Raw genomic sequence first — 11,934 nt, forward strand, 5'->3', positions numbered from 1 at the left:
GGGGGTATGAATACATTTGATGACTGCTCGGTAAAAAACAAGTTGGTTTCAAAGATGTGTGATTTGATGCATCCAGGGACCCAGATTTAGCAGCTTTTTACCAGCCAAAACAGGTGGCTGCAAATAACAATACTTCAATCAGGAGAGACGATTTTGATGTAAGAATAGATGTGTGTTGCCAGGAATACACAAATGAATGTAATTGAGTTTTGGCGATTAGGCCCCGTTGTGCGGGAGTATAATTCGGGAGGGGCGAACCAATCCGATGAAACGCCCCGGGGTCTATACACTGGTGGTGGTGAATGGATGGTTGAGGTCGGCCTGAAGGGGAGGGGCTTAGCTTGACCCTGGTGGTGGTGAATGGATAGTTGGGGTCGGTCTGAAGGGGAGTGGCTTAGCTTGACCCTGGTGGTGGTGAATGGATAGTTGGGGTCGGTCTGAAGGGGAGGGGCTTAGCTTGACCCTGGTGGTGGTGAATGGATGGTTGGGGAGGGGCTTAGCTTGACCCTGGTGGTGGTGAATGGATAGTTGGGGTCGGTCTGAAGGGGAGTGGCTTAGCTTGACCCTGGTGGTGGTGAATGGATAGTTGGGTTCGGTCTGAAGGGGAGTGGCTTAGATTGACCCTGGTGGTGGTGAATGGATAGTTGGGGTCGGTCTGAAGGGGAGGGGCTTAGCTTGACCCTGGTGGTGGTGAATGGATAGTTGGGGTCGGTCTGAAGGGGAGTGGCTTAGCTTGACCCTGGTGGTGGTGAATGGATAGTTAGGTTCAGTCTGAAGGGGAGTGGCTTAGCTTGACCCTGGTGGTGGTGAATGGATAGTTGGGGTTCGGTCTGAAGGGGAGGGGCTTAGCTTGACCCTGGCGGTGGTACCTATAGCTGGGGTCGGTCTGAAGGGGAGTGGCTTAGCTTGACCCTGGTGGTGGTGAATGGATAGTTGGGGTCGGTCTGAAGGGGAGTGGCTTAGCTTGACCCTGGTGGTGGTGAATGGATAGTTGGGGTCGGTCTGAAGGGGAGTGGCTTAGCTTGACCCTGGTGGTGGTGAATGGATAGTTGGGTTCGGTCTGAAGGGGAGGGGCTTAGCTTGACCCTGGATTCAGAGGGACAGGAGGTGAAAAGGGGTGGAGGAGGGTTGCGTCGAGTCACCTGAAATGACAGCTGTCAGAGGGAAGAGCCGATTTAAAAGAGTTAGCGGAGCGCTATGATAGGCTTGTGAGAATAGAGCGAAGTGATTGGTTAAGCTGGGGAGTGACGCCCCCGATCACTTATTGAGAGGAGAGAGAGAGTAGTAACATGGAAATAGTAAATGAATGAGTAAAGACGGTCTTCCTGGTTGAACTTGCACTGAGCTTCATTACTGAGTTACTGCAAATTCCCTAGCTGTTTGCAGGAGGAAAGAAAAGGTACAGCATCAGTCTGAAACTCTTATTTATTTATTGTGTCTATTGTTTACTGCAGTGAGAGTCGCCAAAGAAATGTCGTTATACTTTGTATGATGACAATATAGATATATTATATTATATTTTAAACTCCTGATAATGCTGCTACTGAAGTTGATCAAATAATGAACCGTAAACTACAAAGCCCACGCTAACGTCTTAAAATATTTTGTTTATCTGACTCTGAATCGGAGATATGATTAAATTCGTAAAAGCAAAAATCATATAGTGATCTCTTACTCTTGGTGTTTCTGTTTGATAAATGATTGAGTTATGTTGAATGATTTCCCACAAAAGAAGGCAGCTAAGAGTGACTTTAGTTAACCTTAAGTCTATTTTATTAATAAATACAAAAACAAGTTAGCAGCTTTTTGGTTTTGGCTCAGCTGTTTCAACACTGGGTCGTTAGCCTTCCTATTTAACACTGATCGGTACACAAAAACAAGTTTCTCCAAAGATTTGAGGCGAGACATTTCATGTATTTGTTTTTTCTGTTGATGTTTTATTTGTAGGTATGAAGGTGAATTTGTGCAGGGTAAATTTCAAGGCGCCGGCGTCTTCACGTGCTTCGACGGGATGAGGTTCGAGGGCGAGTTTAAAAGCGGCTGTGTGGACGGATACGGTAAGAAGTCACTACTCAATTATTTATTTTACACTTGTGTGTTGTATGTTTGTATTTGTAAATTGAGACTTTAGCCGCTTTCACACCAAGTAGTATGCCGTACTTAGTTCCCAGCACTTAGTGCCAGCACTTAGCGCCAGCACTACCGCCATGGAACTAAAGAGCCGATCGCGTTCACACCGGAATAAGTTCCTGAGAGAAGAGTCCCCGGCCGGAAGTCCCCGGAGTTGGGGACTGGCTTCAGTAGAAGCTGCTGGGACTCCCAGCAGCTTCTGCTGAAGCCTTCCGAGTAAATCGCCGGAACGCCGACACCTCCTCATCTCCATGTTTTCTTTTGTGTTGCCATAAGTTATTCTCTCTCTGTTGGTGCGCAGGGCTAATGCTAATGCTAATAATGCTAATGCCAGCAAATACAATGGCGGCTTCACAAAACTTGTCAGAGTTTTTGCGGGCGTGGTTTGCAATTCGCCCAGCCAATCAGAAATTGGAACTTTTTTCTCCCCAGGAAAGAACCACCTCTCTAGCAGGCACTAAAAATGGGGGTAAAAGTTCTCATGAACTAAGTNTTCTAGAAAAAAAGTCTAATTTGAGATGCATTGTGGGACATGTAGTTTATGGGCAACGTGCTTCTGTAAATCATCATGTAACTGTATAATAAACATATAATATTCTTTGCAATGGGGCCACAGAAAATGAATTCATGGGCCGGATTTGGCCTTACATTTTCCGCCACAGATTTGGGGAAATTGGTCCGTGTGCAAAGCATTGTGGGGATTTGAAGGACGCGAAGTCTACCCATGTGCAGCCTCGAAATTACCCCCAAACAAAGGACGCGGCCTCGGTGGAATTCCAAGTATGCTGGAGATTGGAACAGTCCTTCGGCGGCACTCGATGACGTAGTATCCTTGAAATATTGGCTTGGAAGCCAGAATCCTCGAGATTGAGAAACGGCCAGAATGTTCAGTTTACAAGTGAGATCCTGGTCAGTTGTTTTCCCCTATTTCCTATCTTTATGCTAAGCTAAGCTAAAGAGCTGCTTGATAAGGCTTCTAAAAATACCAACCTTCTCATCTAATTCACAATCATATGGGTATATCCCAAACAATTTAAAATTCTGTAAGATCATTATTATATTTGTTTCCAACGAGACTCCTTAAGAAAACATATAGTTCACTGTAGTGTTTTAAATCCTGACCTGGACGTGCTCTACAGTGTTGACCTCATTCTTCCTCCCACGACAGGCATCTGATTCTATATCAACACTGACCACGCCCCCTGGAGAGAGGATCCTAACCAATACAAAAAACATTACATAAGTCAGTCAGACCTCAGACATCTTTATGCATGAATAATAAACATTTATCCACCCTGAAATACACAGACACACACAAAGCAGTGACAGCATGTCTGAAGATAAGATGAAAGATTATTGATTCCTGTGAAGAAGACGTTCTGCAGGTAAGGCATGTGATGCAAAGCAATATAAATAGAACATCAGCAGCTATAGGGGGTTAAAAACCTAGTGTGTAGTCGAAAGTGGTATTTTCCATCAAAACCTTTCAATCCTGCTTTCTTCATCTCAGAGACATATGGAGAACTAGACCATGTATTTCTCCTGAACATCTCGAAGCATGTATCCACCTTTAAAATGTGCTGATAAGAAAAGTGCGCTTCTGGCATCGGCCAACATACGTGTCCCGTCTCATTCAAAACTTCTTCTTGGATTTTGACTCGGGCTAGGAGACAGAACCTTGCTGCACACTGAGATCCTTGAATGCATCTTCCTTTGCTGTTCTAAAGTCCAGATTCAAAAAGGGGATAGATCCTTTGTAGTCAATGCAAACGTGGTATCGTCTTTTTTACAGTTAATCAAATTTTAAAGAATTTCTACGATTTCAGTTTCATAACATTTTAGTTTGCTTTACTCTCTGTATTCTGTTTTTAAATGGTTTGGCACATTGTAACTGTGTATTTTCAAATGGTTTGGGTTATTTTGAAAGGTGCTATATAAATACATTTAATTCAAGTTATTACCTGGTAGGATGTAGTGTAACATCTTTGATGCACTTCCTCTGTGGAGAAACTGTGTTAAAGAGCGTGGTCTGCTGCACCATCAGCCCGGCATCCAACAATCCAAAACCATACCTGGAACAAGAAGGGAACATAAAAGCATATGGGTTTGTTTATACAATCAGAAAAAAAATCCTTATATCCCCACACACATGTGATCTGGAGGCTTTTACTGTATACGTGGGCGGCTGAATGTGCTAATGGCTCCGACATGAGGAAGCAACAAGTCATTGAGGAAGATGATGTTGTCCTCTGACATGATCGCTCCCCTCTCTCTCCGGGGCTGAGGGCTGCTGTGTGTACCGCCTGTAATTGCCCGGAGGATGGATTCCGAACAATGTGCCATCTCACGGACTGTAATCAAGCCTCATTATTCATTCTTTACCACCCCAATCTGGGTGCTGGAGACACAATGGGCGACCCTTAAGCGGCGTCGCTGCCTGGTGACTCTGTGACCGCTGCCTACACTCTCTTCTCCACTTTACCAGCCATCTCTTTACGTCTCTATTGAATCATCCGCTCTCATGTTTCCTCTTTGCCCTCTTCTTCCGCAGAGCAGCCTGCTATTCAGTGTTCTTTCCTCTTTAAAATCTCCTTCTCTCTCCTCCTTTAAACCTGCATTTCTTGCATCAGAACTCTCCTCCTCATAAGTCTTAATTCTCCCTCACATATTTAATTTTCTCTCTTTCACTTCCCTCTTGTTAAAATCACAGTCCTCAGGCAGAAGGGCCGTAACAACCTTCATTCTCCCCAACCCCTCCTCTAGGAAAATCCAGAGGGGGTGACAAAGAGCTAATTTCTGCCATTATTACCATACAGACCTTATGCCGTTAATCTGCAATAAGTGAAATTCATTATCCTGATGACGGGGTCTCCGGGAGCAGGAGAAAGAGAGAGACAGACAGGAGACAGGAGCGAGCTGATCAATAACTCAATCTGCCGCCCGGCATGGGGCTCCGTCTCCTCCGCTCAGACTGTCAGTGTGTCTGAGGAGGGGGGGCATGCAGCAGGGCCCACAGCGTCCTCGTCCTAACAGCACGTCGCACGATCAATGTACACAATCTAATCAGCCAGTATCACCACCAATGACTTTTAGCATGTAGGGCCCCGGCATAATAGCATTAGGCAGACGGGTGTGTGGGGTTAAGGTGCGCGGCTGAAGTTCAAGGTCATTCAGGGGGTCAGAGAAAGCTGTGAAGAGTCGGAGCAAAACACAACGACTAGAGCTGAATGCAGAAGACTAGAGGAGAGAGGAATCGACTTGGACCCTAATGAGAAGTAAAGAACGTTAACATACTGTATATTTGTTTTGCTCTTCAAAATGCGATTAAATGATTGGAGGTGTTTTTGTGTAGTAGTCAATGTTTAATAGAAGCCATTACAAATCGACTGATCTGTGATCCTGAATGCTAAACCATATTTAAAAACGCATTAAAAACATCTTAATGTGGCTGGTTAAACAGCTATGACAAAACCAAAAAAAACGTCTTTGAACCCACTTCAGCGCAGGAATAAAATTAAATTTTGTAAAAATTAAATTAAACCATAAATTAAATGGGGCCTAATATGCTAATTATGTTTAATATTTTCATTTTGTGCCTCTACTGTGAAATGTTTACACAATTTAATGTTCAAAAAGCTATACATTTGTTCATACTGTGCTACAGCACCTCTTTTCACCCTCTGTCTGAAACCAGAGCCCAGTCTGCTCTGATTGGTTAGCTGGCCGGCTCTGTTTTGATTGGTCAACTGCTCATAGATAAGCCTATCATGCACATGTGTCGAAGCACTTGCCAATATAAGCGTGAGTGTAACAAAGTGATGTCACAATCTTATGGAAGAAAACAAAGGATTCCAATGGAGAGAACTTTGAGATGTTAGCCGTAACACAACAGACTCCTAAATGGTGGTAAAGTTTGGTGGTGTTTGATTTATAATCCTCATTGGACCCTGACTCCAGCTGCTTAAAGTAGAGATAGTCCGTTTATTGTGTGGGGAGATTCTTATGTAGTAACTCTAGTTAATATCTTGGATGCAGTGGAAACACTAATATACTTTAATTTCTGGATATGGATACCTAAAATGGATAAGTTTAATAATAACACCAGCAATAACAATAGATCATGTAAGATATTTCCCAGTGTGGGGAGAGCTGATACCCTGACTTCTCATAAAACAGGAACAGTTGGTGACCGGGGCCCGCGACCCTGCTCCCTTTTAGTGATTAAATATACCCTCCCCACCCTGTACCCCTTAGCGAGAGCTGTGCACCTATTAAATCCTACAGCTCCCGCTGATCGATCGGGCTTGCCCCAGCTCCACGGCCATAAACCCACAGACATATATCTGATAGAGAAAGCTGCAGGAAACAGGTTTACCCACGGTAGAACATGATGAAAATGACAGATTTTATGTCCCCTGCCATGTCAATGAAACGCAACCACTGAGCTGAGCAGCCTTGAAGGAAGAACACACAGCCTTCTCAGCCATTCCAAGTCAGTAACACACGTGCAGCGTGAGCCTTGGGATTTCTCCAAACAACATGATTTATAGCAGTATCTTTGTGGGACACTGCTCAGTCATTGCAGGATTTGTACATTTTTCTGACTCGATTGAGGTTTTTGGAAAGACTGTTTAAAATGAAACCCACATCATATCAAGCAATTAGTCAGAGAACAGTCATCACATTCTCAACTTGTTCCTTCTCCACCTCCTGCGTGGTCGTAGGCAGGTTGAGCCAAGCCGACTGCAGAGTGACAGCGGATCTTCTGTCCACGCAGCACGAAGCATGTTAAATCCCCGACCCCCCACCTCCACACATATCGAATCCACGGCCCTCGCATTTTCTCCGTCTACTTTCACTCCTCGACGGCAAATGCCCTTGCACACTCTTAACTCCCTCCTTCTTTTTATCCATTAGGACGAAGGCCACTCCCACCCCCCACCTCTCCATGGGGGCCTCTTTGTAACTGTCGAGGAACCCTTTTCACTTTTTGTTCTGCGGGCCTTCCCGGGTCCTTTCTCTGTTGATATTCACACCATCTGCCAGCAGCGTAAGGAAGGTGAACACAGACCCTCCCAGCACTGAGACATAAACATCTCCAGGGTCGGGGTCCCCGCTTTCGTCTTTGCACACGGCACTAAAAACACAGCTTTAACAACTGGTATGCTGCAACCAAAACAGGTTTTTGCAGCCATCCAGGGACCGAGTTACTGCGGCCTCACCCCTTGTTTGCAGTGGTACGTCCTGCTAAGTCCCCCCCCCCAAACCATCCCCAATAGAAGTGGCTGTAAAGAATCACTCAAGCCGCACTAAGCAGCTGCCTGTGAGTTAGGTCATTTTCCCAGGAGCCACAGAGTGGGCATTGGCAGGACCTCAAAAAGAGGGGACACCATCTGTTCGGCGCCTGAAAAGGTTGGTGACACCTTCTGTGGTACCAACAACTTCTAATTAAGTGGCCAGGAATGCAGGAGCAGCTCCCTCCGCGTGATTGGTCGGCTAGCCTTAGTTATCCTGACTGCAGTTTCACTCACCTCTCTATCACATCTGGGCTAATGAAAAATGAAGAAGTGGAGACAATAAACACTTGATGAAGGTGACACAACAAAACAAGGGGGTTTTGTTTTCGGCTTGGTTTGTTTTTTCACCAGGATTACATAAAAATGACTGGGCCAATTGTTATAACATTTGTTGGGAAGGTGAAGAAAAATTAAGAAAGAACCCATTATTGGATATGGATGCTTTTGAATCCGACTCATGGGGATGATACAAAAACAATGTTTTAAATATGTAAGATTGGGCATTTTAATGGCCCATTGCCTTGCTGTAGGTCTACGCTTCCTGAGTGTATTTCTACTTCCTTTTAATTATTATATTCTTTTGTCCCCTTTTTGTACCACTTAATTGAATGTTTATCGGGTAGCATTGAAAACTGCTTTAGCCCCATGGTCAATCCCAGCGTGGTTTGTTGCTGTTGTATCATGACGCGCTAATTTCATTAAAATCAGGAATTAAATGAAAGAACAAATGGACTTAACATTCGTCTGATTTCCATCGCTCCTACAGCCAAATCTGCTGCTCAGAAATGTTACTAATTAGGCTTATTAAGTAATTAAGAAGAGGTCTTAATTATATCTGCGCCACTGGGACCTGCACGGCACTAACCATGAAATGCTGTGCCGCGCTGCTCCGCTTTATTGGCTGAATATGAATGTGTGCCTTTAAAAATAAAAAATAAATATGGAATACATTTTTAAGGCAGTATTAGGCAAATATCTATCTCACGTGAAATTGCAGAGGTAGAAACACTCAGCAGCCTTCAACAGCGCAGACTCAAAATGTCAAGTGAATTACCTAGCAAAGAGTTAAAAGTTTAATGAAATATATTGCGGGGAGGAAAATGAGGGGTTTGGCACAGGCATGGTTTTAGTCTCAGGAGAATGGGCACCAAACGGCCCTCTTAGTCTCCACAGCCATCAGTCAAAGCAGCAGCCACCCGTCCCCTTCTCTCACACAAGGAGACTTCTCTGGAAGCCGCGATGATCTATACCCCATGACCTCACTCTCAGTGTCCAACATATTTTGATTTGTAGCTTGAGTGTTATTCAAACACAAATTCAAAAGAGGATGAAATTCAGCAGAGAGCTTTTTGTTGGACGCACACCAAGGTACATTCCTTTTAAGATGTCTCTGCCCCTTGTGGGGGAAGAGAGCTGGGGGGGGGGGTGGGATTGGTGCGGAGAGAGAGGATTGAGTAAGCGCGGTGCTACAGGCCCGGCATCAGATACCCTCCCACTGCCTTTATTTCCCTTTGGACAAAGCAAACAACTGAACCGGGAACCTTTGTTTGCCTCTTCAAAGGCACATTTTTGATGCCATTTCACTAAATGTGGAACAATGTAACAATCAAAAACAAAAGTCTGTTTTGTTTAAATGACATCTGCGTCATGATTGCTCAGCATGGAAGCCACACATAGATCAAAAGCTCTGTATTCCACATGCAATGTAAAATAAAACACCTTTGGATTGAGGTCAGTTTAAGACATGTTGGCACTGTGGAAAAGACCATTCAGTGTGGATCAAATCCATCAACATGTAAAGTGAACCTCGCTTACATATAATGAGCGTAACCTAGTTTAGGTTAATACAATCTCTAGAGCGCTACATCTAAACTTGTTTGTTGGGATTTGAGTGTTCGCGAGAGAATAATTATATCATTATAATCTGCTATTTGTCCATTGTTTTACTGCTGGGGTTGCATACAGACAGTAAGGGCAACTTTTTCTGCCCATGAGACTTGAGAAACAATGTCCATCAGTTCCAAAATTAATGGATTATTTTTTGAAAGAATTAGACAGGGTTATGTTACAGAAAGTGTTTTAAGTTGAATGTCGTTTCTCAACAGGTTACGTATTTTTATTAAGACTGCTTAAAGGGTGGCCGCCTAACATAACGTTGGATGCACGATATCAGATTTAAACAACAGACCACAAATTAACGTGCCCGCAAATAAGTGGAAGAAAGCAACATTATTTAAATGGTTGGAGAAGAGATTGTGAAAAAGACAGATAGAACATAATAGGAGTAAAATCTTTTTGGTCCAATATCCATTACGAACTGGCTAGCGTCGAGAAGAGTATGGCATTTTCGCAACCAATAAGTACTCATGAGGTCGAAATATATTAAAGGAGCAGATGATTACAATTAGAAGCTGACTTGTTACTTAGTTACATATACTACGCTCTAGTTTTAGAATTATATAGTGTGTCCATTAATACTAAGTAAACTACAAATACAATCTCAGTATTTGTAGTAAAGAAATGCTGCCCGCCGCGATACCGGGCGTTTGCAACACAAGACAGCTATTTACGCAGAACTTGGTTTAGAAATAGATACAAATATTGATTCATATATTAAGTGACACACAAGGATAAGAGTTTAAGTAATACGCATGTAAAGTCATCCCGCGCCTCCTTAATTATTTCCCTCTTGGTTATGGTACAAAATGGTTATCTTTCATACGCTGCAGTTGTAATGAATTGGTCCAAAAGATTACTTTTTATTTATTTATTTTTACACATTTTCCTAACAATTTTAAATAATGTTGCTTTCTCAAATGTATTTTGCATCGTTAATTGTGGTTGTGGTTAAAAATCTGATATTGTGACATCCATACGGTTAGTCTGTTACGGGGGGCCACCTTAGAAGTCCCTAATAAAACGATACTAACCCTTTTGAGAAACATACTTAACCTGTAAAAACACTTTCTTAACATAACCTGTTAATTCTATACCAAAAATAATCTATAATTTTGAACTGATGACATGTTTCTCAAGGTCTATGGCAGAAAGTGTTGGCCCCTTACTTCTGTATGCATCCCCAGCAGTAAAACATGATCAAATAGATTTATAATGTAATATTCATTCTCTCGCACCTCAAATCCAAACAACAAGTTAATTGTAGCTCTAGAGATTGTATAACCCTAAACATAGGTTACGTCATTATATGTAATGCAGGTTCCACTTTTACATGTTCACCTCCGGCATTCTGATCACTGAGTCTTTCCACAGTGCCAACCATGTCCTTAAACTGACTTCAATCCAAAGGTGTGTACGTTATTTTAGCTTGGATGGTGGGAATCAATCTTGAAGCTTTTGATCTATGTGTGGTCTCCATGCTGAAAATCATGACGCAGATGTCATTGAAACAAACACAGGACTTTGTTTTGATGTGTACACTTCCCACATTTAGTGCATATGCATCAAAAATGTGCCCATTTGAAGAGGCAAACAAAGGTTCCCGGTTTCATGTTTGCTTTGTCCAAAGAAATAAAGGCAGGGGAGTATCTGATGCCAGGCCTGTAAGCACCGCCGCTTACTCAATCGCTCTCTCTCCGGCCACCCCCCGTCCCCCCCCCCCCAGCTCTCTTTCCCGCACAAGGGCAGAGACATCTTACAAGGAATGTACCTCGGGTGTGCGTCCGAACACAAAAAAAGCTCTCTGCTGAATTTCATCCTCTTTTGAAATTTGTGGTTTGAATAACACTCAAGCTACCAATCAAAGGGATGTTGACAGCACGCTGAGAGTGGTCATGGGGTGATACGACTCATCGCGGCTTCGCCAGAGAAGTGCTCCCCTTGGTGTGAGCAGAAGGGGACGCGTGGCGGCTGCTCTTGCGACCTCGATCGGCTGTGGGAGCACTAAGAGGGCCGTTTGGTGCCCAGTTTCCTGAGACTAAAACCATGCCTGTGCCAAACCCCTCCATTTTCTCGCCGCATATCATTTCTTAAGACTTTTAACGTCTTGCTAGTTGAAGGGCTTGCACGCTTGACATTTTGACGTCTGCGCTGTTGAAGGCTGCCTGAGTGCCTTTCTGACTCTCGCAATTTACGGATCAGGACTAAGACTATGTCTGCTAATACTGCTGTAAAGAACTGTATTCATATGTTAGTTTTTAATTTTTAAAGGGCACGACATCGGATATTCGAGCCAATAAAGCGAGCAGCGCGGCACAGCATTTCATGTTAATGCCGTGCAGGTCCCAGTGGCGCCAGATATAGATTAAATCACCTCTTCCTTAATTACTTAATAAGGCCTAATGTAGTAAACATTCTGAGCAGCAGATTGGCTGTTAGGAGCAGATGAAAATCAGACGAATAGCTCTAAGTCCATCTTGTTCTTTCATTAATTCCTGATTTTATGAAATTAGCGCGTCGATGATACAACAGCAACAAACCAGCTGGCGATTCGAACGCCATGGGCTAAAGAGTTTTCAATGCTAACCCGATAAACATTCAATAAGTGGTA

General features: G+C 43.5%; 1 protein-coding gene across 1 annotated transcript in view; it reads right to left on the reverse strand.

The window, feature by feature from the left end:
• LOC104952310 (furin-1-like) overlaps positions 1-4,386 on the reverse strand; it is a 20,738-nt gene extending 16,352 nt beyond the window's left edge. Inside the window, exons 1-3 of the mRNA XM_010779117.1 lie at positions 4,301-4,386; positions 4,092-4,202; positions 3,253-3,346 (exon numbers count right to left, since the gene is read on the reverse strand). Of these exons, the coding sequence (XP_010777419.1) occupies positions 3,253-3,346; positions 4,092-4,202; positions 4,301-4,386 (291 nt within the window). The remainder of the gene's footprint in view (positions 1-3,252; positions 3,347-4,091; positions 4,203-4,300) is intronic.
• Positions 4,387-11,934: the final 7,548 nt, after the last annotated feature.

The sequence above is a fragment of the Notothenia coriiceps genome, unplaced genomic scaffold (genome assembly GCF_000735185.1).
Source record: "Notothenia coriiceps isolate Sejong01 unplaced genomic scaffold, NC01 NC01_scaffold00000339, whole genome shotgun sequence".
Lineage (NCBI taxonomy): Eukaryota > Metazoa > Chordata > Actinopteri > Perciformes > Nototheniidae > Notothenia > Notothenia coriiceps.